General features: G+C 45.3%; 1 protein-coding gene across 1 annotated transcript in view; it reads left to right on the forward strand.

Annotated features, from left to right (window-relative positions):
- The first annotated feature begins 3,062 nt into the window (after positions 1-3,062).
- FAH (fumarylacetoacetate hydrolase) overlaps positions 3,063-27,378 on the forward strand; it is a 36,115-nt gene continuing 11,799 nt past the window's right edge. The window contains exons 1-13 of the mRNA XM_014605974.3: positions 3,063-3,226; positions 5,683-5,793; positions 9,044-9,165; positions 11,604-11,653; positions 13,679-13,769; positions 14,210-14,307; positions 14,451-14,503; positions 18,773-18,872; positions 20,235-20,365; positions 21,755-21,830; positions 22,862-22,908; positions 24,023-24,124; positions 25,833-25,950. Coding sequence (XP_014461460.1) covers positions 3,146-3,226; positions 5,683-5,793; positions 9,044-9,165; positions 11,604-11,653; positions 13,679-13,769; positions 14,210-14,307; positions 14,451-14,503; positions 18,773-18,872; positions 20,235-20,365; positions 21,755-21,830; positions 22,862-22,908; positions 24,023-24,124; positions 25,833-25,950 — 1,180 coding nt within the window. The 5' untranslated portion in view covers positions 3,063-3,145. The remainder of the gene's footprint in view (positions 3,227-5,682; positions 5,794-9,043; positions 9,166-11,603; positions 11,654-13,678; positions 13,770-14,209; positions 14,308-14,450; positions 14,504-18,772; positions 18,873-20,234; positions 20,366-21,754; positions 21,831-22,861; positions 22,909-24,022; positions 24,125-25,832; positions 25,951-27,378) is intronic.

A 27,378-nucleotide genomic window follows, 5' to 3' on the forward strand; every position in this document is an offset into this window, starting at 1 on the left:
TTCTTATGATCAGTCATTCAGCAGTTCTTCAAATCCTTTTCAAACCCCAAACATAACTGCCTAGAGATGTTCAAAACCATTTAATCACCAATGTCAGGTTAAAGGTTCAGATCTCTTTCAGTGACATGCTGTAACTGCTCATGTAAGTTCAACCAGCATTGAATTCATTACAAAATTTACAAGAAACAACTGATTTCTCCCCATGTGGAACTGATCATCAGCTAGAATTTTACTTGGCAACTTCCAAATATTCAGACCAAATAAGATGTTACAAGCAGCTGCTTCATTAAATTTTTCATCAAAGCTGAAAACATCCTTTAAAATTCTGAACAGTCTGCAAGTGGTGGCTGGCAATTAGTAGATAAGCACACTATCTAGTGTATTAACACTATGCTTGCAAAAAGGATCTTTTGACATCAGATAGCAGGCAACCTACAATTTTGACCACTTTGTACTTAGAAGAACATTTCGTGGAAGCTTTATTTAGCAAAACTGGAACTTCTTGAACTATGTATTTAGCAAGGGAGCACAGGAGGGAATGCACAGATTTGCCAAACACGTTTCAATAGGGCCCTGTCTTTGTATTAAAGGTGCTCATTCATGCTGACTCTGCTAGTACCCAGCAGTGTCTTTGTACAATAAATCAGCATTCTTGTCCATTCTGTCTGCTATACTTTTTTCTAAATGTTGCTTACCATTACTTCTCCCTCACGGCCTTTTCACTCGATTCCTCTTCCTTTCTGAAGTCCTTGCCTTCTTCCTTTTTATTCTGTTGGTCCTCTTCATCTATCTCTGTAGAAGTGAGCTATTGCTCAGTTCTGCAAGAGCTCAGACTAGAGAGAAAAAAGCACAACCAGGTCCATGAAGAGAGAAGCTGCTTGACTTTAAAATGAAGCACTTGTCATTCTCCAAGGGCTATAACTGACCTCCATGAGTGGGGATAAGGAAAACTTGGCAAAAAGCAGCTGCCTTTCAGAACTCAGAGGCTCCTTTCCTACCTGCTTCTGCGCACCTGCCACCAGGCCTCACACAGTGGGAGCCATTATCTGGACAGAAAGGGATTGGAGTTTAAATTCCTCTTATTCTTAAACACAATGGGATAATTGACTATCATTTGGGGGGTATCCAATTTCCATTTCACACCTGTCTTGAACCAATGAAATAGAAGTCTGCAGCCCAATTTGAAGGGAAGAGCATCATTCTCTTCCACACTTGGTGATTTCTTTAAGTTGAGTGTGTCCCAAGAGCAGCCTGTGCCTTGCATAAACCAGAACAGAGACTTTGGATCAGCCCTTTCCTAACTTTCTAGTCGTTGAGTGGAACAAAAAGGGTGCATTACATTGGGTTGCTTTGGTATCTGGGATCTTGGCATCGCTGAAGTCTGAATCTGGATGATTGTATGTAGGTAGACAGATGTCACTCTAGTTCTCTTTGCCTTGACACATCAGTGATAGTAGGGCCCTCTCTAAACATTACAAGTATTGCACAATTAACTGGTTAATTGTACAGTTACCTTAAGACCAGCTACATGTGCAGAGTATTTACCAGGAAATAAAAAGCTCCAACCAGCTATGAAGTTCACCTAAAAATGTGTACTATATAGCCAGTTGCTATCAACCTTTAATTTGCACATGTAGCAGGGTCTCCCCTGTGTCTGGGAGCCCCATCAACTGATAGGGCTCCCAGCCACAGGGGTGCTCCAGGCCCTGGGGACTGAGGCAGCCATAATCCCCAGGGTCTGGGGGTATGTGAAACCCTCAGGCCCTGGGGACTGAGATAGCTGCGGGAGCCTGTTTACTGATGCAGGGGGAGTCCAGTATCAGGTTCCCCTACACCAGTAAGAAGGTGCAAGGCAGGAGGCACAATTGTGTGGATTGCACATTAGAGCAAATTGCACCTTTGCCTACATGTGTAGAGGGGGCCCAGGTGATTTTCACTGAAGCCGGCTTCCTAGCTTGATTGTTTAATTGCATTTTGTGTGCGCATAGATTAAAATCAGCTTGGCTGTATAACTGCTTTTAACTAAATCTTACTGTACACTTTGCCTGGCTGAAGAATATTAATCCAGTTAAACTATAACTAAGATAAAAAGCTGTTCTGTTCATGCAAAGACATCCTTAAAAGTTATAGTGGCCAAATCCTGAGCTGCTGTAAAACAGTGTAGTTGCACTGAAGTCTGTAAAGTTGTATCAGTTCTAAAATAACCCTGAATCTGGTGGGAGTGCTTGCTACTCTGTGGCACAAGACTACTTCAAAATGAGTAACTATTTCATGATTAACTGTTCTTGGAAAGTGAGGAAGTCCATCTCCCTGGGCTTTGTAGCCACAAGTTCAAACATCTTTCCTGAAGAGAAAGCTCTATTATTTTTAAAGGGAGGAGGAAGTGTTATTTGCAGCCTTGTATACAGAGCTGAGTTGCTAGCTTTTTTTAAGGTTATTTTTGGATAAGTTTGTCCATGTGGGGTGAGAAGGCTGTGGAGTGAGAGCACGCCTGCTGTGCTCTTTCCCGTTCTTGGGAGATGTTCACCCCTGTTCTACAGCTGGAGCTTCAGAGCTGAAGTCAGTCGGGTGCAATTTGTATAAACATTGCTAAAAGACACCAATTCTAAGCAAAATATAGAGAAGTCCAGTGTCCCCAAGGGATCTGAGATCCTGCTGTACGAACTGCCCCTTTTCTTTCCAGTTATTTCATAGTTACTTTGGTATTTAAGTAACCTACAATGACGGGAACCAGTAATTAAGCCCAAACATCTCTAGTCTCTGAGGCACTCTGGCACGTCTCATCTGCTTGGGTTTCTTTTGCTAGGTATTGCTTACTCAGATAAGGGCCCTCCTCACTGTTCAAGGATCATAGAAATGGGAGCGGGATGTGCTCTGAAATACCCAGGCCAGAAGCATTGCAGCCGGTGCTGCTGAGTCACTCAGACCTCTGGTATTAATTAACCATCCCGGCTTCAGCAGCCACACAGCGCAGGGGGGCGGGCTAGCAGCAGGGCTCTCAGATTGGCTGGATCCTAGAGGAGGGGGGTGGGATCTGCCAGCTCCACATTGTGGAATACAATATCTGGAGAGAGTCTACTTTTAGGTGGGATAGTAGCAGAGCCAGGACTGGGGGTGTTCTGCTGAGGTCTGTTTTACGATCAAAATGTCGTTCATCCAGGTAGAGCAGAACTCAGATTTCCCTCTCCAGAACCTTCCCTATGGGGTTTTCTCTACTAGGGACAAGGTGAGTAATGTGCTGCTTTGGCCTTGTATTGCTACGATTGCTGCTTTATCTTATGAAGAAATTCAGCCACTGAATGGGTGAGGAGTTCGGCAAGAAGATGATTCCTAGTTGTTGGAGGCTAGAAGGGCCTGATACGCGGGGAATCGTGCAGGTTTGTCGAACTTGCCCTGACATTGCAATGAATAGGTTGCCTTTTTGTATCCTGGTGTTGGGTGGGCTGTTTCTATAGAATGAAGTGAACAATATTAATACTTTGGTTAAGTATCTTCGCTCTGTGCAGGATGGTGTTAATACTGTCTCTACCCCTTGTGCGTAATTTTGCAAGAGTCTGGATCGCATTAGGTATGCACAGCGTGCATTAGTTTCCACTTTTTGCCAACAGTTTCTTTTCTGATGGTCCGTGCAGTTGAACTTAACCCTCCTTCATCTCACTCTAGAAGTCAGATTTTAAACTCTATCAGACTGGCCACTAATCCAAACTTTGTTTGTTGTCTGTGATGTGACTTGATGCTAAATTAGAAGTTAAAATATGCTTAAAATGTCAAGTGGAGTTTGTTTTAAACATAAAACAATCTATCTAACCTTTTAATTAATGGCCTACCTTTTATTTTTTCCACTCTAATGCAAGAGGCAGTTGGGTTTACTTGCTAAGGTACTGAGTTGAAAGGGGTGCTGTTCCTAACTGTATAACTGCCCTTCTGTGCAATCTTGGGCAAGTCAAGTTTCTTCTATATCCTCTGTATTCATTGTTCCTGTCAATGCAAAGGTCTGGGTGGAGGAAGGCACCGTATCAGGCAGGATTCTGGTATTCATCCAACAAGAAAACTCTGGCTGAGATTTTGACAGAAGCCTACGGGAATTTGGGCACCCTGTTTCTCTTTTAATTAAGATAGGAAGAGGATGCCTAACTGGTTTAGATGCCTTCAAAAATCTTGCCCCTATAGCTCTAGTTTTACACTTTGACACTGCTGATTGCAATAGATTCCCATGTATAATTTCCCAAGGTAACAAAGATCAGGAGCACTTGAAACACACCCTCTCCTAAAAGAGAAAGCAGACAAACAGATACCTCTGGAAAGGGGAAAGCTGGAGGATTACCAAAGGTTAATGGGCAGTGTTGTATGCACAGGTCATAATAGCTATCACTTGATCTCTAGCATTGTCCTCATCTATCAGCAGGGCTTTAAAAGTGAATTCGAGCACAGAACCGCCTTGACTCTGACCTGGTGTTTTCAAAGATAAAAAAGCTGGATGATGAAACTAAAGATGGTCCCAGATCTCTCTCTGTTACTAGTTTTCCCCTTCCACAGTCATGATTCTCTGCTGAGGAAACATCTCCAGCATTTAAACAAATTGGCCAAGCGGATTTTGGAAATTGATTTCCCAACCACATCCCACTGTTGGAATGATTTGAAGTTAAAATAACTGATGTAATTCAGGGCTATGGATTATAAATTAACCTGCCCTGTCCTGAGATTTTTATGGCAGGAATGTTTGTTGAATAAACATTTAGGGCCCTGTTTGCTCAAATCACATTGGGGGCTCCTATTTAAAGACCAAAGGTTAAAACTGCTTGTCCATGTCTTTTTTTTCTTTATCCCTACTGATCTTAGTCCAATTTGTTTGGCCAGACATGCATATTTGTACTTGTATTTGGAATGAAAGTTTAACATGGCTGTATTTCATTTAAACATGCCACTGGACCTTGCCTTGATCAAGCCAAAGTGTCTGTGATTTCAGCTCCCCTGTGGCAGGGGTAACAGTCTGTGCTGCACACTGGTAGGCCTGGCCTTGTATCTGGTTAATGTATGTAGTTTATGTCGATCCTACAAAACCAGCAGGGAACGAGCAAGGTTTTCTGGTTGGTTTTGGCTCTTTCCATTCTGTTTCCCTGGGATGGAGAGGAATAATCACACTGGGAGGGAAGCTTCCACAAGCACTTCCTCCTTCCCAAGTGGTAGACCACTAGCCTAAGACTGGTTCAATCCCAGCTTTTCTACATACATCCTGGGGGACCTCTAGATGAGCCCCCCATATGTCTCAGTTCTTCAAAGTGGCACTTTCATATCTTAAAGGAGTATAGTGAGGGAAACTAATGACAGGCATTTGGTTAACTAGAGTAATGGGAGCTGTAAAGGTACCACTGATATGTAGGAAGGGGACAGGAGATGTTGGTCTTACTTCCACCTCATCCCTTCAGGGTTCTGGGATTGGGATGCCTCGTTCCAGCTCTCAGAATCTGCGAGGAATCTGCAATTTGTTTTGTTGGTTAATCATACCATACCAAAGGTTTGTTGGTTTGTTGGTTAATCATACCATACCAAAGGTATAACTAACCACTCCAACAGCTTGGCTCCTCAGCCCCTGACTAGATTAGACTCTGTGATGCATTGCTCCCATCACCCTCTGTGGATGATTTTTGAGAGCACAGGTATAAACTCTTCTTTCCCTTGTAGCCAAGGCACAGGATTGGGGTGGCGATTGGAGACCAGATATTGGATCTGAGTGCTGTTAAACATCTGTTCACTGGACCAGTGCTTTCCAAGCATCATAATGTCTTCGACCAGGTATTTATCGTCCCTCTTGATACTGCCCCCTTCCATCAGGTTTTGTAGAGGTGAGTTTGCAGGCACTCGGGCTCAGATCAAGAACGCTGCAGCACCTGACCTGGGTTTGTCTGTAGTGCTGTAGTGTGACCCTTCAAGCAGAAACACGGAATAGGGTATTGGGGTTGTTCCAGCTTCACATCAGAGTAACTGCTGAATGAAGTTACACAGGCTTAAACATGGAGTAGTGCGATACTGGGTGAAGGCTGGGGCATGGGCTTATGGACAAGTTACCTCGAGGTAAATGAGAACATGGTTTTGGAGCTCAGCATCTGCTCTTGTAACTGCCTGTGGGATGACATAAATGACAAAGTAAATGAAAGAGAGATATTGTACTGTAAGCTGGTATACAGGTTCTTCCCTAGACATAGGGAAGATGTTCTGGCATGCTGTAGATTAGAGATGGGCAAAATACAGCTCATAAGCCGGATCCAGCCCACCAAGTGATTCTGTCTGGTCCACATTGGGTCCCTTGGCCCTGCCCAGCCCAGGCACAGGGGGCAGCCTGGGCATTGGTGTGTGCAGCTGGTCCCACCACCCCAGGGTGCGGAGGTGCCTCCTGGCATGAAGCACAGCCCATCCCTATCCCACAATAGCTCCCACCAGGACTCAGCATCCTGGCAGCCCCCGCAGCAGTGGCTCAGTCTGCCCCCTCACTTCCATCTGCCACTTTTAGTGTCGGCTGCCACTGGACCTGGCCCCACTGTCCAGCCACCCCGGCCTGCCCACCCCAGACCCACCGCTGCAGGTGCCAGATGGAGTGGGTGGGGGAGCAAGTGATGTCTCCATAAATACTGGCCTGGGACCCCCATGGGCTGTGGGCAGGTGGGGAGCAGTGTCTGGGAGTGGGACAGGTGGGCAGGCTGGGATCAAAGGGCAGTGACAGCACAGGGCCTGGGGCTTGGGGGTGATCTATCCCCCATGTGTCCCTGCGACGGGCCCTAATTCTGCAGGCAGAGGCCGACTGCTACCTGTGACGCTGGCGCCTGTCGCAGGGACGTACAGGGAGCAGATCACGATTCTGCCCCAGGCCCCAGCCCCATGCGATCACTGCCCCATGATCCCAGCCCTGCCTGCTGGTCTGTCCCACTCCCAGACACCCTCCCCGCCTGCCTGCAGCCCTATCCTATCCGCCCAACCAAGCGCACGCACCCTGCCTGCAGAGGTCCTGGGCCAGTCTCCATGAAGACCCCTCCCGCCCGCTCCATCCAGCACCTGCCCACTCCATCCAGATGGGCCTGGGGCTGGATGGGATCAACTGGCATCACTCTGTTCCCCCTGCCTTCCCCCTCCCCTCCCCCATGCCAGTGCAAACAACTGTGATGGGGGGGCCAAGCACCCCACCCTCAACAGCTCACCAAAACACCTTAAGTGGCCCTCCAGCCCAAATAACTCTCCACCCCACAACAAGCCATGGATCTACAGTGCCCAGGGCTCACTATTTGTGTGCCCATTGCTTATATATGTATCTGTTCAGGTGATTCTTCTACAGTCCCATAGGAGCAGATTTTAGAGGATGTGGTATTTAGTGAGGTCCAGCAAAGCTCTTTCCTTTCCTCTTCAAATACAGAAGGCAGGGAGCGGCATGTGATGAAGGGGGCAGGGGGAAGTCTGCTTTGTTGAAGTGTTACTTGTGTCACTAAGGAGTACACCCACCAACAAAGAGCAGCCATGATTAAAACTTAGAAGGACCTAATGAGTGCAAGCTTTCTTGCTGGCTTCCCATTGCACAATAGTGAGAGACAAATCGCAGATTTGTGATTTTCGCGAAAACTGCGAAGAACAGCGATCTCTGTGATCACCGCAGAAAAAGGTGTTGACCACGATTTCCTACAGAATTGACCCCTCCCAAAAAATGCTTACTGTAATACAAAGATTTAGATTTAAATTGAATACTTAGATTTATAACAATATGGTAATTTATATATTTCTGCAGAATTTGCTGTTTCATTATGCGGTTTTTACCTCTTGGCCAATCAGCAGCAAGGGGTGGAACTGCCATAAAATGCCTGCGAAATTGGCTCTGTGTACCATGAGCAGGCTGTGAAAAACCTTTTGTCTTGCCATGACTGAAGCAGGACCCCAACAATAGGGCTAGCCAAAAAACAGGTTTTGTGATTTGCAGGAGAATTTCTTCTGCCTGATATCAGTCTGAATCAGACTGAAACCCAAGATTTTTCTGAATTCTTCCCAAGCTGCAAACTCCTCAGCCCCTGCAGCTGGTCTGTGAGATGGATGGGCCTTCGTTTCATGGCAGCAAAGACGAGGATGACAATATCCATCTCAAAGTGCAGCTGCGGGAGCTCCTGCGGTCTATGGCTCTCGGGCACACTTGACAGACCCTGCAGCTTGCCCCAAGAATTTGAGGTGCCAAGTCCCAGTCTCTAGCTGCCAACCCCTGGCCTGCTCAGCTCCCTGCTGTAGAGCTGTGGTCAAACCCCCAAAATCCCAGCACTTGTGTGCTGTGAAGTACCTCATGCCTGTTTGCTCCTGTTCTGCACGTACCAAATCACAGAAACGAGCCCACGTAGTGCTTTAGAGCCCTGATCGCGTGCCAGTGATCACACCTGAGATGGTGAGAGTAGCAGTGGCACTTGGCACTCATTCAGGACCCCTTGAAGGTGGCTGCAGCATCTCATTTCAGGATCTAGCAGGCTTAGATCAGGAGCGATTGGACAGGGCATGCTTCACAATAGGACTCCCTGGCCTGGCCCAGAAGCAATACAGACAGGCCCTAATTCTTCATGATGAAGGAACAGCAGTGATTTGTGGAATTTAACTGGCATGTAGGCCTTGCAGTCTGAGACAGTATATATGCTGTGCACATATGCCCACACTGGTGTCTTGAAACCAAAAGCTTTCGTGGAAATGTAAGAAGCAGTCACTGTTATTTCGTCATTGGTTTGGTTTGCTGTAGAGGAGCCCTAGTTGCAGTCCCGAACTCCAGCGTGCCGGGCTCGGTGTGACCACAGGATGGTGCCTGCCCCAGCACCTGAGCTGAGATGAGTGGTGGCGCAGACAAGGGGCCAGGCGAAGCGAGCCAGCATTGCTCAGAAGCACGCTAGGCTCAAGTCTCAGGACACCCAGCTGCCTATCATTTACTTCATAATTAGTTACTGAACACCAGTCACATCAGGCTTTTGCTGTGTATGGAGGGTAGGGCAAGCCTGCTGCCTTTCATGTGCCTCTCTACCTTTATACTGTGTTTTAGCCAACGCTTAACGACTTCATGGGGTTGGGCTGCGAGGCGTGGAAGGAAGCTAGAGCCTTTCTCCAAAAGCTCCTGTCAGCCCGGGAGCCAGTGCTCAGAGACGACTCAGAGCTACGAAAAAGGTGAGGAATGTGGGAGCTGGAAGGGACTCCCGGCTGACTTGCATGGTATGTCCTCATATGTACAAAGCAGCACTTGGACTTGGCTCCAGCTGTCTGAAGGCTGAACGAGAGGAGCAGAGTGTTAGCTCTTCTTGCCCGGGCTCGGGAACTACTTGCACTGTGCCGCGAGTGCGAGCGGTGAACAGCACCAGGCAGCCTGTCGCCTGAGAAGCGGGGCTGGCCTCGCTGGCAGAGAGCCCTGTACTGCGGGGAAGTGTGGCTGATTCCCTCTGGCAGCTGACTGTCACTGCTGTTCCTGTTGTCTCTCCTTCCCTTGATATTTCAATTAAACGTGGGCTTGCAAAACTGTTTAACTGAGCTCGTAGCCTGGTTGCTGTGCAGCTGTCAAGACTTTTCATCGACTCGGAAGGTACAAAATGCTATTGTGCAGAGAGGTACATTTTCAGGAGAATTCCTCACTGTACGGAGACCATGGCAGGCTGCATTTCTAGAGACATCAATATAGTCCCATAAAACCCCTCATAGGCCTGAGGGGCCCAGCTCTTCAGGGCTCAGAAAACCAGGCTACCTGAATGTGTGCGCTAAGAGGAGCCCCATCAGCTTTAAAGCTGGCAGCAGTATTTATACTATTGCTTTGAGAGTCAGAGCCACAGTAGGAGCTAGGCACCTAATGTGGGACTTGGGTGGAATTTAGGCCTCCAAACCCACGAGAACAACTCTCAAAATTCCCTCCTGACCCTTTTGGGCATCCATGGATTTTATAGACTTATGTTTTCAGCCGTAAAGACCACGAGGTACCATGCCCAGGGCTGTTGCCATGCTGCGCTGTTCCCGTCAGCCTGATCACAAGCCTTTAAAGCAGCCCGTCCTCTGTAAGGGCCAAGACACTTCCAGCACGTTCTAGGCACACCTGACCCTCCAACAGCACTGGGCTCTGCCCAAAATACAGCGACTGCCAGCACATTAATTAAAAATACGGCTATGGGTTTCCCCTCCTTTTTCCTACAGCTGAGTGGTTGGGAGCACCTGGGCTTTGAAGGCCTGGGTTCGAGTGCCCTCTTCAGCCTGAGGACATTCAAACCCATGCCTCACCTCCCGGAGAAGTCTAACCACCTGGGTGTGTGCCCCTCCGAGGGAGCCAGTCTCCACCCTTCCTGTGGACGCCCGCAAAAAAGAGTTCAAGATTCATTGAGCCAGGGTGCTGCTGCGAGAGGGAGTGTGAGTTAGTTCCCAAGGATTACGGCACTCCCCTGGGAGAAGGGTGTCCTGCCCCAAGGGCTTATTTATACATTATCTCCATGTCTCCAGTCCTCAGAGCAGACTGGGACCCAGCTGAGTGCACTAACCGCTGCCTGCAGCACTCCCTGCTCCCAGTGCTCCCTCTCGCTGCTTCTTCCTGGCCCGAGGCATCTTGAGTTTTCATCTCCCTCCTCTTTTTGGCAAAGTGGAAGTACCGTCATGACCACCTGTCTTTTCAGAGGCAGGACCATCTTTGCTTCCCTTCTGACAGTCTAGGTGCCTAAGCCCAGAGGAGAGAGCTGAGCTGTGAATCCTGATCTAACATTGATACTTCCTTTCAGCAAATATTTAGGCATTTATGTGCCCCAAGATGATGGATTTAGAATATGCTCCTCTTCACCATTTTCCATGCTCTAGCTCTAGGAGCTTCCCACTCAGCCTGCTGCCTGCTATGAATCCCAATCTGAAGCCCAAAGCTTCAAACAATGCCTTGGGAAAGCTATGCATCTAACTCAGGGCTTGGGATCCCATTTTGGGAGATGGGTGGTGAAAAGTTAGCCACTGCAACACTTGACATTGCAGCAACACACGGCAGCTTGTGGATCTTGCTCTGCCAGGCCTTCTCTTAGATGGGAACATAATGCTAAACCTAATCCTAATGCTAAACCTAATCCTAATCGTAAACCTTCCAACCAGCAAAGGGCAGTGACAACACATACACATCACTGCCAGTGCACTGCAATAGACCCATTTTGATGCACTGGTACAAGAAAAAAATGAGCTCTCCCAAACCTTCAGCGGTTCCTGTATGCTCCGATCTACCTCTTAACAACAGCGCCTTAGAGTCAGCTAATTGCATCATTGTAATAGGACCTGCATATTCTGTGCCGCTATTTTATGCCCTATGAATTAGCTCAGCATTATAGCAAAGAGCAGAAGCAAGAAGAGAGTTAGCACAGAGAGACTGAATGTCTTAGCAGCATATATGCCTCCAAACCAAAACAGGAGGAGAGCTAAATTTTAAGTGCTGAAGCATAGGTGCCAACTTTTATTTTTGCAATGGGGGGGACCTAAGATGATGGGCATATGGAAAGTTTTACACATTTCATGTGACAGCCCCCCTGTCCAAGGGGGACCAGAGCCCTTGGGCCCCCAAGTACTCAGCACCCATTTGCTGAAGTCTTTCTTTGTATTTCCAGAGCATTTGTACCTCAAGCCTCCGCCATAATGCATCTGCCAGCTGAAATCGGTAAGTGGCATGAACTGGGAGAGACTCTACTTTGCTCTGCATGTCCCATATGTTCAGGATGAGGACATTGTGTCTGTGGCAGAGATTTTCTATCAGTTTACAGGAGATTTTACACATGGCTAATTGCAGGTGGCATTTCCAATGGTCAATAAAATGTGTGGGCAAGTTTTAATACCAATGTAAGGCCTTTGGTGCATTTTTTATTAAATTAAGTTTCCTTAGTGTCACTTTATCTCTGAAGACACAATTGTATCACCAAATGGCTGTATGATTAAAACCAAGCAGAAAATAATTCTCCCAACCTGTGGAAAATGTTGACATTTCAAACACCTTCCACATCAGGACAGAATTGAGACTCTCGTTGCTTTGGAAAGAGATTGCAGAACAGCCGGAGGATTAGGTTGGTAACCTGGGATGACATGGAAGACCCTTACTCAAGTCCCTGAACAGAATGAAATGAGTCATCTTGGCACTCAGCTGTTGGCTATTCTGGGATTTCTCTCTCTTTTTGACAAAGAAGAAATTTGGTCTGAACCTGAGAAACCTTCCAGACAAAAGTTTCATGAAAAGTGATACATTACTACAAAAAGTCTCAATTTTAACGTCAGCATTTTCTAATGAAAAAGCAACTTTTTGAAACATTCTGTTTATGACCACATCATCTCAAAGCACGTTTCTTTAGCCAGATGCTCATCTTGACCATAACATGCAGTGCCATATAACTGCAAATTATTTATGGCTAGACTGAGCTGTTTAGATGTAACCTCAGGTTGGACAGGGGCTGCACTTGCTGTAAGAGCGAGCACCGGGCAGCACTTTGTATTACGGTTGCAAGATAATTCCTGGATATCCTGGATGTGCAGATCCTAAATACTGGGTATTTACAGTTCTCGGTTTACTCCGTTGGTGACAACCTCTTAGAACAAGACAAGATGGAAATCAGCAGAGTACGCCTTTCCACTTGTTGAAACTAGCTGTCACTGGTATGTGAAGGTGGGAAAGTCTTTCTTTAATGAGGTATAGAGGCCAATTTTACCTGTGCTCATAACTGCATATACAAACAAAGAGGAAATACTGTGAACGTGGCCTTCTTTTACACCTGTGGCCAGTTGAATTTGAGAGACAGTCTCTGCCACTGGGATGTGCAAACCCTTCCTGGCATTGCCAGCCCCAAGTGTTCAAACATCAGGCACCGAAAAACAAAAAGCCGGCAGCTGACTCAACAACGTGATGTTTAAAGAAAATAAATGTTGGGTTCTCTTTCATTTGCCGTCTTATATTTGAGCAGGAAAGTACACTCAGGTCACATTTTCAAACTCTTCTTTGTAATTACCTGGCTCTAGAAACTGAAGCTTTATGTAAAACCTCATGTAAAAAACCTGGAATAAATCACGATAATGGTCCATGCCATCTTCTGTCACTAACTGAGGCACTTGAGGGTCAGCATTTTAAGCAAGAGATGGACACGGGATGCCTGTTATATAACCCAAGACACTTTCAATCCCACTGAACCCATTGTGAGTTTTTCTGGGGCAACAGGCATGGGCCAAGTTAACCGACATGGTTGGTAATTGTTTCTTAGACAGAACAGCAGAGGGCAGCAAATGTACTGTGTATGAAACCACTTCCTCTGTTAGCAGGCAGCGTTTCCCATAGCATCCGCACAATGGCAAACGGATAACCTGTAAGAAAACAAAACAACACACACCAAAAGAGGATTCTTTGTTCATGAATTTGTAGCTAACAGATCAACATGCGGCTCATTATTTTTTCCCTTTCTGCACTGAGGTTGAAAAAACCCAATATTGCATACGTTTTATAGTCCGTGCATAGTTATCCATCTGCCCCTTTTATGCAATGAACATCAGTAATCAGATGCTGTTCTTAAATTTTTTTTTTTCCTTTCAAAACTGCTCTGTCAATCTGTCTTTCTCTCTGTCCCCTTCCCCCTCCTTTTCATGGTGAAAATGTGTACTCTTAGCCCCACGTCTTTCATACAGTTGATCAGTTTTTGTCCTTTTCCAGGAGATTACACTGACTTCTATTCTTCACTGCACCATGCCATGAATGTTGGGATCATGTTCAGAGGGAAGGAGAATGCTTTGAACCCTAACTGGTTGGTAGTTTAGTTATTTGTTTTCTCAGACAACATTTGCACATTTTGAAGGGGCCTGTCTAGGCTTGCAGGAAAATAACCACCTTCAGCTAATATATATTAACAGAGCCCCACAAAGGAGTGCGACTCCATCTGCCCCACTCCCCGCGATCTCTGAGTTGTGTTTAATTGTAGCAAATGGGGTAACTGGAGGGGTTCAGTTGCAAGTCAGGGGCAGTTTTATCCAAGAACTGGTTCTTCGCCTGTCACCAGAAACCAAAGTTTCAGTTGTGATAAAAAGCTGAGATCCCTGAAAAGGTGGGAAAATGGTTCCCCGTGAACTTAGACAACATTAAGCTTTAGTAAGTTCTTAAAAAGAACTCGGTGCTTTCATAGAGCATTGCTTTTCTGGGGGTGATAATACAGCACTTATCACACAACCAACATGTCTCTTTAACAAGGTTGCATTTACCTGTTGGCTACCATGGGCGAGCTTCTTCAGTTGTGGTGTCTGGGACACCAATCCACAGACCATTAGGACAGACACGCCCAGATGATGGTGAGTTCCTCTGCACACCCTGGAAATGTGCTTTTCTTCTCCAGAGTGAACAGCACCCATATTCCAGTATACATTGTGGTCTTGTCTACCTTCATTGCGTTGCTTTTTTCTTCCTAATGTGCTTTTCTTTGTCTGAACCACAGCTAAACCTCCAGTGTTTGGTGCTTGCAAACGTTTGGACCTTGAGTTAGAAATGGTAGGATGCATTTATTTTATTTTACTACTCATTCCCTCCCCTTACCTTCCTTTAATAGAGAACAAACATTCAACTTGTTTTAGGAGAGTGATTCTCAGCCAGGGGCCCATGCCTTGAAATTGTTTCAGGGGTGCTCTGAGCTGCCACACAATATTAGCACTGCTAGTTGTGCAAAGGTGAGTCACAAGATACACCCAGAGATTTCAAATGGAAATCCATAGTGTCAAAAACTCTAACCTGGTTCAGTCTGTTTGATTTTTTTGCAATAAGAAAAGTGCTCTATTAGTTTTCTGCAGTCAAAAAAATAAGTGAAAATGAAGAGCTCTAGTGTTTGACAAGTCTAAGGAGGGGTGCCTTGAATCTAAACTTTTTGAGAACCACTGTTTTAACAGCTAGCATAACACCATGGATACAATCTGTGCTCAATCTATCTGGCTCAGCAGGCCAGATGAGTGGCATGGGTCTGGTCTGTGGCCTTGATCTACTTGCAGAAGTATGATCCAGCCATGGCTTGGCCCCCCACACACTAGTCTGACTCCACATGCCTGGATCTGGCTACATGCCAGTGCAATCTAGTGTGCCGGGCCACATCATCTGGCTTGCAGATTTGGCAGCAGGGGAGTGGCAATTAACGCTGTCGCTGCTCCCCCACTACCACATTCCAGACCCATCGGGGAGCCCTGCAGGCCACATCTGGTCTGCAGGCTGGGGGTTGGGCATTGCTCGTCTATACTATTCTCAAGGTGCCTCCTTCAAATCAGTATATTGCCTGCTCTAGAATTTATTCCAGAGGGGAGATCTTCCCTGCCTAAGGGTTACAGGAGAAAGAAAGCAATTCTAGGCTTTTAGGGTGCAGACACTAACGACAATTTTTACCTGATCTGGCCACAGAAAGCAATCTATAGCCGTGACCAAACACAAGTGCACAGCTTCAGACAGCTTCAAAAATGGCCGATCAGGTGAAAATATGACCCCTCATTGCATGAGGTATCAGATAAAGACATTTCAAAGTGTAGTATCTTCTGTAACTTGTGTCTGCAGAGCTCCCAGCCTGTTGCTGTTTTCAGACTGGGTAGGGGGGAAAGGGAACAGAGGGGGTTCTGTCTGGGGGTTATTTTTCAGCCCCTCCTGGGTGGTGGGGCGAGTGTGTTGGAGTATATGGGGGGCTCCAACTCACCCACCCCACCCTTCAGCACCAGCTGGAGAGCCCCAAGAATGAGCTCCCTCCACTGCCTTTCCTCCTCCCATTTTGAAACCAGTGAGCACCAGCACTAGCCGAGGTGGCCATTGCTATGGGAACCTGGCTGCAGGCTCCCAGCCCACAGCTAGATTTTCCTCCTTTCTGGAACAAACGGTGAACTTCTGTTTGGTCTGGGGTCCCGTTGCAACTCAGGCAGCTTTACAGAAAATGTTCTGAGTGACAGCTGGGAGCTGCACTAGACTGAGGTCATTCTGGTGCAATGGGTTTGTAAAATAGGGGCCATTGTATTGGGTCTGGCTGCGAGGAGGATTTTATTAAGACTTTTGTCCAAAATTCATCCCGAGCTTCATTTTCTCTCAGCCTAAGGCTTTTCCCACAGCTGGAGCTGATAACACAATAGCATGTAAGCAGAAATGCTGGAGCCTGAGCAGGCCTCGGAGTTCATTGCATCAGGCTCTGTTACAGGAACAGCCCCCCTCTGTCCAAGAAGACTTGATCACATTGTTAATGCACCAGCTTCTGCTCCGCACTGTGGCAGCCGTAGTTTAAATAAGAGGTAAAATCGGAGTTCTGGGAATGAACTGGAATTGTTTGTGTGTCTGCAGGGTGGGGGAGAAGCAGGATTATGTTTGCTGCCATCCTTAACCTTATGGGCAGCCTTTTTCTGGTGTTTTTAGCCTGCCACCCCCCAAACCAAAAAACACCAATAAATGCTATCAATCAAAACAACAATAAATACATCCTACAGATACAACCACCCCATGTTTACTCACCATAATGCCGCAGCCTGAATACTTTAATAGATACCAAGGGTGATGCTGTGACAGTGCAACCTGGCTGTGCGTTCTCCTTAGTCAAAGAACAAGTGAAAACTAAGAGCTAGTATTTTTCAAGGGGTACCTCAAGTCTAAGGCAGCTTTCCTTGAGCCTAAAAAGGTAGAGAAACACTGTTGTAGAAGAAGCAGATGCTTTGCAATCGGGTGTACGAGAGAGTGCATTATGTCTATACCGCAGTATTTCTATACTATTGGTAATGTCGGAAGGATGTTGTAGCTGTGATGGTCCAGTACGTATACAAGAGGCTAGAATTGTTTTGGGGTGATATCTTTTATCGGACCAACTGCATGGATGGGATAAAGTTAGGCAAGCTTCCGAATGCAAGATGTTTTTCATCCAATCTGAAGGAAGCCTACACAGCAGTGATTAAGGACAGTGGGTAGAGCTGTGAAATCAGAGAGACAAGAAATTCCCTGGGGTAGCAGACAAACAATTAACTGAAGAAAAGATTTGATTACTGGAAATCAAGACCTGTCAAAAAACCAAGGAGGGTCATTATCATCTGTAGTGTGAAGGAAGCGTTTCAGGAATCAGGTGGATTACAGGAATTTCAGGAATCGGGTAGATTACAACGTGCTATGAAGTCAGTGTCAGTGTTCAGTCTTTGGTTCCAGGTATGCAGCCAACTTATGAATTTTTGTTCCCAAATTTGCCTTTTAAAGGTGTTTGGCAGATTTCCCTTGAGTATGAGGATTGTGAGATCAGAAAGGGAGTGGTTGTTCTGTGAAAAATGTGCTATTGATATTTGTGTGCATTTGTCCTTTCCATGTTTTTCTGTGAGAGTTCATTCTGGTGCATAGTTGCTGTTTAGTTTCACCCACATAACTATCATGAGGTCATTTGGTGCATTGGATCAAATATATCACATTTTGGGAAAGATGTGCATAGGATGGATTCTGATGGGTTTGTTGTGGAGGGGGTATCCAGGTTGTAGCCATATTGGCCTAGAGGAAAAGGCAATCAGGACTCAAAGTAGAGATGATATCTTATATTAGATCTTTTATTTGGGGGGGGGGGGGGGCATTGATAGTTGTACCAGTGGAGATATATTACAGGTTAAGCATCTGTTGTTAAGATAAGGCTGTCGCATTTGATGTCTGTTGAGCAAGAATTTGCTTCTGATGATCAGTTAGGCAAAGCTAAGGGGTGTTTAAAAGGCAGGAGCAGAGAGGCTGGGGATATTTTTCTTAAGGTCTGATTTTTGCTGAGTAGAGGCTGTAACTGTCTGATGATTCCTCTAATCAGCTCAAGTCTGGGGTAGTAGGTGAGTACCAGGTGTGTGCAGTCACAGGGGGGTTTCTTTTGGTATTGTGGCGGGTGACTGCAGGGGATTTGGGTAGCTCTTTCTCTGTAATATTATTAGTAGTATGTACTCTGTATTAGTAGTCTGAATGATTATGCTGGTTACTCAGCCAAAAAATACTGGGAACATGAAATTAATAAGAAAACATTTACTGAAAGTGAACTAACAATTTTAATACTGCAGGCACAGCAAATCAGAGGCATAAAACTGTTGTATAAATGCTGAGCACTGGCCTAATCTCTTTGCAGTGGGAGTTTTACCTTTGGCTTCATCAGAAGCAGGCTTAAGCTAATGGGAAGCAATTTTTTTTTTTAAAAAGAGCCTTATCCACACTTAGTAGAGCCTGTGTTTGAGATCTCTGGCAGGCGGCTGTCACAATTGCTCAGAAGATCTGGATGTTGGAAAAAGGGACAGCACATCCCCACCTCATGGTCTAGCTTATTTGATTGCTGGGTCTCTTTTCTTTCTTTCTCTTTAGCTCTGATCGGCTCCAGCCAAGTTAGGTGTCCCATTGTCAGGATCCCCTGATTGGTTACTTAAAAATTACCTTGCCCGTTGTGACAAGCCAGAAAAAAGTGTGTCACTTACTTGGAAAATATGTGTGTCCTGGGAGTTAACTGGAATCCTCTGCTTCTCGGTGGGTTGTTCCTAAATCAGTGACTGATTCTTATTAGCTTAGCTGCGATGCATGTGGTTCAGTCCCATCCACTCAGGGGCTAGGGAGGAAAGCCATAGTCTTTGTGCTAATTACATTCAGAAATGTCTATTCAATTTAAGAAGGAAAACAAACAACACTGCATCCGACCCTAAGTGTCTTGCCTGCAATCATCCTCCATATGGCTTCTTGCACTGGGTGGGTATGTCTCTTCTTAGTAAAGTCTTTATTGTCAAAACTCCACCTGGTTGAAATGTTTCTTTTCAATTTCAGGCATTCTTCGTAGGCCCAGGGAACAAGCTGGGGGAGCCTATTCCAATCGCCAAGGCTGATGACCACATTTTTGGAGTGGTTCTTATGAATGACTGGAGTGGTAATCAGCATTGTTCTCTGTGGAAATGTGTTTCATTGTTGTACGCTTTTGAGACTATTCACAGATATTGTATTTGTTTTAAATAAGGGAAATATGGTTATTCAGGACCCTAATTGTCTTTGACAAGTAGGAATGGGATACAGTCTGCAATACAGGAGCACTGTTCAGATCCAGTTCAGGTCACTAGGATTACAAGTCGCTTCTGTGTAATGCATTACCGTTGATATACGGTTTTTTGCTGGACAGGGACGTGCCATAAACCACCATAGCTGGCAGTATCAGGAGTGGGTATGTCTAGATGATGAAAATGAGTTAGCAATTGCACTAGTCTAGATTCAGGATAATACTTTTTATCTCCACATAACTATTCAGTGTTAACCCTAGATAGGAGCTGCAAACTAGTGTCTGCACTACGGAAAAAGTAATGGTGAGGTTGAAGTTAACTAACTCACTCTGATTTAACCTTGGCCCCTCCTCCCCCTTCCTAATCTGGACCTATTTAGAGGATTTAAACTACCCATGCAGGTTATTATGACCTCAGGGGAGGGCTGAGATATATTGGCTAGTAGGGCTGTACGAAGCTTCGGGTGCTGATTCGATTCGGAGGAGATTTGGCCCGATTCGGTGGCCGAATCTCCAAATCCGAATCTAATCAGGGGGCCAATTAAAAGGTCCGAATTGATTCAAAGCTCTCCAAATGGATTTGGCAAAGACTCGGAAAGCTTTGATGATTCAGGCAGTCCCCACCCGCTGCAGCAGGGAAATGGGCCTGGACTCCAAGCTGGTAAGTAGAGGCAGGGGGGGGAGGCTGGAGGAGCAGGGATGGGACCATGGAGGGACCCTGCCAGGCCGCATCCCCTGCCTGCTCCCCCAGCCTCCCTGACACCCCCCCCCCCCCATGGCTGCCCTGCCCAGCCCCAGCTTCCGGCCCTTTAAAAAAATGCCCCCACTCACTGACTGCTGCCAGGCAAGGGGGTGATCCCTGATGTCCCCCACTGCCCCGCACTGTGTGGGGGGCTCTGCCACAAGCCCCCCATCCCCACCCGCTCTCCCAGCCCCCACCATGGCTGCTATGCCTGCCCCAGCTCCGGCCCTTTAAGAAAAAAACACACCTCAAAAAAAACCCCCGAACTCACTGGCTCGAATCACTGTTCCCTGAATTGGCCAAATCCAAATCTGAAGCAAATACTAGCCACTTCATACAGGCCTATTGTCTGGGTATGTGGTAAGTCACTTCTGCACTGCACTTGCTCTGTGGATGGTGCTCTTTAGTGTGCAGAGGTGTCCTTCTGGTTTACTCTCACGTGTGTTAAGGACACAAGAAATATTTAATTCTGTTGCTTTGCTTTTCCTTTCCTGTAGCTCGTGACATTCAGAAGTGGGAATATGTTCCATTGGGTCCATTTCTAAGCAAGAGCTTTGGCACAACTATATCTCCCTGGGTCGTTACTATGGAAGCTCTCATGCCATTTGTGTTGCCAAATCCTATCCAGGTTAGTAACAAGCAGACATTGTTGATGGAAACAATTTGGAGGAAGAGTGGTAGGAAACAGGATAAAAATCACTAGGCCCTGACAGTAGAAACACTTGGTTGTACTGGATTGTCAAGTGTCGCTCTGCTGACTTAAAAGTTTTATCCTGCCTCCAGGAAGTGGGCACTGGGAAAAAATCTTGGCCCCTTTGCATTCAATGGTAAAGTGCCCAGTGATTTCAGTGGGACCAAGATTTCAGACCTGCTGCATATATAGCTGCATTGCTTTGCAAACCATCTGTAGACTTGATTAAAGCAAGAAAAGCACCTCTCAGGCCCCCTCTACACATTACATGTGTTATGCAATTAAGTAGTTAATTGTGCAACTGATTTAAATTGGCTACATGTCCAAAGTAACTATCACACCATGAAAGGTCCATTCCACTATAAAGTGAGAACTGAAAAATGTGTAATAACTTTATCATTAGTTTCTATCCAGCTTGAATTTGCACGTGTAGCAAGGTATGCCTCTGACTGGGAGCATGCCAGCTGCCAGGGCTCCCAGCCACAGGGGTGCACTATGTGCTTCATGGCTGGGAGTCCCACAGTTGGCAGGACTCCCAGCAGCAGCAGCATCCCATGTGTTGCTGTGGCTGAGAGTCCTGTCAGCTGCAGGATTTGCAGCTGCAGCAGTTTGGGGAACGTTCAGCTAAAGGTGGGACAGGGTATAATGTTAGATCCCATAATTACTCCTCCTGCCATACACGTGTGGCATGGCAGGAGGCATGATTTTGTGGATCACATATCGCCTATCATGCCTGTACCTAAACATCTAGAGGGGCCCTCAGTGTGTGCTATCTTCTCTTTAGAGTATGGTGACACTGTATGTATATGCAGTAAAGGGTCGAGATGATGGCCTGAAGCCAAAATTTTCTGTTTAAGATTAAGGCTTGGCCAGATGTCTCGATTATGTAGCTATTTATTTGAAATGCAATAAGATAGTAAAACAGTGATGAGATCTTCAAAGCCACTGTTTTCAGTGGGTGTGAACTAAACAGCTTGGGTCTGAAATGCAAGTCCTTTGCAAGTTTTGGGTGAATACAGTATGTCAGGGCAAAGACGCAGGAAAACTGTGAGTTTTAGGATTAATAGCTATTTTAAGTATAGGGTTTTGAGGCCAAAGATACAAGGCAGTGTATTTAAATAAATACTATGTAAATGACTTAAATGTGCATGTGAAGCAGTTACTTAGATATTACTGACCATGACAAGGCCAATGGGAAAATAAATGTGCCTTGAGGAAGGGGAGCAGAGCTGTGTGATTAGATTTGTTTCCAAATATCCCAGGGAATATGCTGGCATTTTCTTTCCATTTGGCCTTTAGACAGTAATGTACATTGTATTCTTCCAGGATCCCAAGCCGCTACCTTACCTCTGTGATGAAGAGCCCTATACATTTGACATAAATCTCTTTGTTGCCATTAAAGGTACAGTAATGCTAGATGACTGAGGGAGCTTTGCCAAGGTAAGGGATATTGAATCCACCACATATTTCAGACAATTGTCCTGTCAGCTCCAGGATCCTGCATTCCTCACTGCCTAATATCATGTCAAAGGAAGACAAAACATTTCTTATGTCCTCCATCAGCAGCACAGTGCTGTTCTGAGCAGGGAACCAGTCCCACCCTAATGCCTTCAGGTGATCAGCTTACAACCTGAAGGATGAGTACGGATTATTTTTGTGTTGTTAGCATCTAAAAGGCCATCGGGCTCAGGGTGTTGTGCAAACTGCACCAAAATAGCCCCAGCGCGAAAGACTTTGCAACCCACTGAATATAGGGGATAGTTAATAATAGAAAAAAATGGTGGGAGGGAGGACAAGGGAAACAGTAATAGAAATCAGAGTTTGCTATGCAGTAAAATGTATCAGGAAATGTTGAAGTTCTCCCTGTTTCCTGCAGTGTGAAATGTAATGGATTTTGTGACTTTTTTTTAGAAAATATTCGAATTCTGAAGGTTTGTTTTACTTTTGGCCAGTCAGGGCAATGAGAAGAGTAAATGTGTGTGAGTGTTCATATTTTCCATTCTGTAGCATTTCAACCCCTTCCCCACCCTTTCCCCAACTTTGGTAAAGGTGAAATGACCAGGTTAGTTTAATTTTTTTTAAAGACCCATAATTTTTCCAGAATTAAGGAAGCTTTGAGAAATTGTGGAGTGCCCCAAAGAAGGGGTGCATAATCCCTCTATGTTTAGATGGAAGAGGTCTGGTCCTTCCCTTTCTACAGCTTCACAGCACCTCTGTAAGGTAGGCAAGCAGTACAGCCCAGGAAACCATGGCCAACATCACAGGATGAAGTACATACAGCCTCAGGCATAGATACAGCCTCAGTGGTTGCTTTCCATTGAGGCTGAACGTATAAAGGGAGCTCTGTCTATCCATAAAATGAAAATCCAGCCAACTTCTTCACCTGGTGCAAAGAAGTCTCTTCTTTCATTGATTGCTTTTTTCCCCCCATAGGAGAAGGAATGAGCAAGCCAAGGACTATATGCAAATCAAACTTTAAGGTAAAGTTTTGGTTTAGTTGCATCTGTTTGACCAATGTTGGCAAGTCGGGCCCTGGCTTCAGAGGGCAATATGCTTGAGTTTAACTAGCTGCAGATTTGGCCTGCTGGGGCTAGGGAAAGCTGATGATTTCTCTCTTCATTGGCATACACGTGGCACTGCATGAACACAGGTTGGGAGGAAGAGCAGGAAGAGCAGGTGTGTATCTCAGCCTGGCACTGCTTTGTACTGCTCAGATATACCCTCAGAAACACCTGGGTGCTTCTGATCTGAACAGAGGGCAACTCTTCTTGCAACTAGGGTTTAGCACACAAGAAAAGTGCTCTGTGTACCGTACCAGATCTGCTGGAGTTGGTGAGAGGGAGAGACCAGGAAAGCAGGGAGTATGACATCCCCTGGGATGAAAACACCCCATTTGCAGCGTTTAGGAGTCTACATCCAGAATTGCTGCTTTGACACTGAGGTGATTGCATTGTGCATCTCGTTCCCCATCTGACAGCAGAATAACAGATATTCTTCTAGAGGCCAAGGGACGATACCATAAAATGAAATGCTTACACTCTAGCTGCAGGGATTCTCAATGCATTTTAGGTCCATTCTGGTTTTAATTAATGGAGCATAGGCCAATATATTTAAACAGTTGTTCAGAAAAAAAAACTGTTGAGATATTCTTTGTAGCCAGTGCTTTAACCTTTCTTAGAAATATTAGGCTTAATCCTTAAGTCTCACCAGTGTGCATAGGGCATAAGAGGGAAGAGAGCAGGGGAAGAAGTGAACCCCCAATATTAGTAAAGGCAGCCTCAGGGACACAGTAACGTATGTCAAATGTCATGAATGCAGAGTTATAATTGCTGCTCCTTGCCTTTTCAGGAGTAAATTATATGTATGCAGGCTACATATTTGGAAACCAATGAATGAGCCCCAAAATCAATTTTAAGTAATTGCAAACATTACACTGAGGTGACTGGAAGCTCTTGATTAGATAAGGATGTTTTTCTTGGGGGCTAATCAGTAGCAGTATGATCCAAAGAGATTGAAATGAATTCTGTATAGGATAATCATATCTGAAACACATTAGTCCTTCACAACTTGAGCCTTCATTATCCTCTTTTCCAGCACATGTACTGGACCATGAAACAGCAGCTGGCTCATCACAGCTGCAATGGATGCAACCTTAAACCTGGAGACCTCCTGGCATCTGGGACAATCAGTGGTCCTGTAAGCATTTAAGTAGTGATCATCATTAATAACTAATCAGTCAGGAACCAGAAACTGGTCAGGCATGGTGAGGGACCTCCATTCACTTTCTGTTTGTTCTACTGTGGATGCCTTTGCAATTCTTCCTCAATCTGTTTCAAACAATTTTACTTCTTTAAACCTGTCTCAATTCATAAAACACAATCCCAATAGGAACACTGTTGTGGTTGTTATATCCCAAGTATCCACACAGTCTTTCTGACTGTACCAACCCAGTTACTACCCTCATTGTAAAACAAATCAAATCAAACTGGGGTCTACAGATGAAATCTGAGGCATAAGATTGGAATGGATCTCTTGTTCTGTAGAGTCCAGTCCCCTCCAATGTTGATGGACCATATTACCAAGGATTCCCTAAAGTCACCACTTCATCCCTCGCACATAGCTACTGCTATATAAGAACTAAATATTATTGTTATTGGATGTATAAACACTTCCAAGGTCTCTTAACTCTGCAAGAGGCCAGTTTTATAATTCATTATTTCCATTTAAAGTACACTGGTGTTACACAGGACTTAGAAAAGTGCAAAAAACATTTTTCTCCAAAATATTTGCTGGGGATTCACTGACTTCTCTCCTTTTTAGCCAATGACTGGACATCCTTCAGTTGCTGGATAGAGCTGTGAGGTGGTCTTTCCTTTGACTGAAATGGAATAAGGCTAATTTAGGAGTCTGTGCCTCTTATACATTGGTCAATAAGAGACAATCCATTGACTTGAATATCTGGCACAAGTGAATTGTCATCAGGTTAGCTCCATTAATGAGCCAATGGAACAAAACCCATTATATACCATCCTGCTGGTGCATTTAAACAAATAGTCCTTCTCTCCACTGAATCAGTCCACAGAGTAACATTAAAATCTTCCAAGCATTTAGAAACTCAGAGCATTCACCTGCATAGTGAAATATGAATGCAGTCTGACATGCACTAATGTTAAAATACTAAAGATACAGAAAGAGGGACCCAGATCTCTCTTCATTCTTCCTTACGTGGGGCCCAGTTTTTTAAAAGCCTACTGCTAAAACTAGAGGCATTGACAGAAGGGTGCTCTAAGCCAGGGATGTCATGCATCCAGCTCACAGAGCTGTCATCTGGCCCCTGGGGCTCCTGAAGGAGCTGGGATGTAAGCAGCAGTGGCAGCCAACACAGCAGTGTCCATTAACATCAGCATTGCTTGCCCTGCAGTTGAAATCCTGAGTATGAGATTTTGGTTGGGAACTTGTTACAGCTGTGCTGTTGCTCGCTCTGCTGTCAAAATCCTGGGTAGAGATCCCTGCTGGGTGCTTGTTTCAGTGGCACTGGAGCGCCCAATAGCAATTTAAACTTCTGTGGCTGCCAGGGCCTACACAGTAACTCAGGCAGCTGTGAGGGTTAACATCACTACAGCTCACCCTGCCACCAGAGATGGGTCTGGATCTGGCCCATGAGACCAAATGAATTTGACGCCCCTACTCTAAGCCATTGTGGCCTCCAGCAAGTTAAAAACATATAAAAAGATGCATGAAAGCTAGCTCCTCAGTGAACTGCATCAATGGCCATTCCTGGCGTGGTTCTATCATATAGAATCGGAAAACATATCGGCATGCCTGTTCCCCATAACGGGGCGTAACAGTACTATACATATGCTCTCTAGCTTGACAGGTCTGGTTATTAACTTCTGTTTTAAAGGATCCAGAGAGCTTTGGCTCCATGTTGGAGCTGTCGTGGAACGGAACAAAAGAAATTGACCTTGGCAACGGGCAGTCTCGTAAGTTTCTGCAGGATGGAGATGAAGTCGTCGTGACAGGTAACAATGAAATGACTCAGTCTGTATGCCTGGTACCATGTAGACTGGCCTAGTGGCATATAGTCATACTGCACATGCAGTCATATTGTATATGCAATATGTCTATTAAGAGGCAAGCTGCCCTGAGTACCAACCAGGACTGCCTCTTTTCGGGGAGTTGAAGGCAGGCAGACACACTATTGTATATGCTCTATGAATGCGTTTTTGTTATCCCTTCCCTTGGTCCAGTGAGAAAAAGGTTAATTTCCTCACTGTGCCTGTGGACCAAATAGTGAGAAGGCTGTGTGCATTATTTTGTTGAGGGCTAGAATTTCTTGGGACTAGTGAAAGACACTGCACTGTTATAGCTCTTGATTTAGGCTGCCCATTGAGTAAAGCTAGAACAAATCACAAGCAATTATTTTGCAAATAGTCATAGGAAAAGAGGGTTGGAAGGGATCTCATAAGGTCATCTAGTCCAGTCTCCTGCTCAAGGACCATCCAGGCCAAGGGTCTGTCCAACTTACTCTTGAAAATATCCAGGAATGGAGATTCCACTATTTCTGTATGTACCATATTCCAATCCTTGTCTAAAAATAGACCGAAAGTTCTTCCCAAGAATACAAAGACATTTTCAGAGTTTTTGGAGGTAGTTGTGTTGGTCTAAGGACCTAGGCAGGGAAGGTTTTTTGGGTAGATGTGATATCTTTTATTAAACCAGTACAATTATTTATTAGACCAAAATATTTTGGGTGACTGCACCCAAAAGCTTGCTAAGCATGTCTTTCCAACTACTCAGTTGGTCTAATAAAATATCATATCTACCCAAAGATGTGATATCTACCCAAAGAACCTTGCCTGCAAGAAGTTTTCAGAATATTTGACCAGCTCTTGCCTGGAAGGTGTGTGCAGGGGACTGCTTCTAAGCTTTCTGGGCTGCTCCATCTGCTGTTTTGATCTTGTTTCTTGAACACTAAAAGTTAAGCATTGTATTAATTCCATCTAAATGAATACCTGGCATCCCCTTTCGTGGCTGCTGGGGACAACAATATGACCCCAACTTCTGACAGAGGCCTCCCTGCTCCCAACCCAAGTAGCAGATTCTTGCAGCCAGGTGTCTATCTTACAGCTTCACACAGCACCTGTCAATGGGGTGCCCAAGTCCTTGGGTTTCCCCAAGATCCAAGATCACTTTTGAGGACATGTGTATATCACACACAAATGTGCTCTGTGTGTGCATGTCTGTGAGTAGTTTGCAACACAAACAAATAGATTGTGGATCAGTTTATTTTCATATGTTTTTTATTTAACTGAGTATAATATAGTATTTGTTGCTCTTTTTTTATTATCCCTTATCCATAGAGATAAGTGCTCATGTTATTCTTTTAGGCAGTATAAAAGTTGTTATAGGAAGTAGAGGAACTATCTCTTCCATCAGTGACACCGGAA

This window comes from Alligator mississippiensis, chromosome 11, assembly GCF_030867095.1.
Source record: "Alligator mississippiensis isolate rAllMis1 chromosome 11, rAllMis1, whole genome shotgun sequence".
Lineage (NCBI taxonomy): Eukaryota > Metazoa > Chordata > Crocodylia > Alligatoridae > Alligator > Alligator mississippiensis.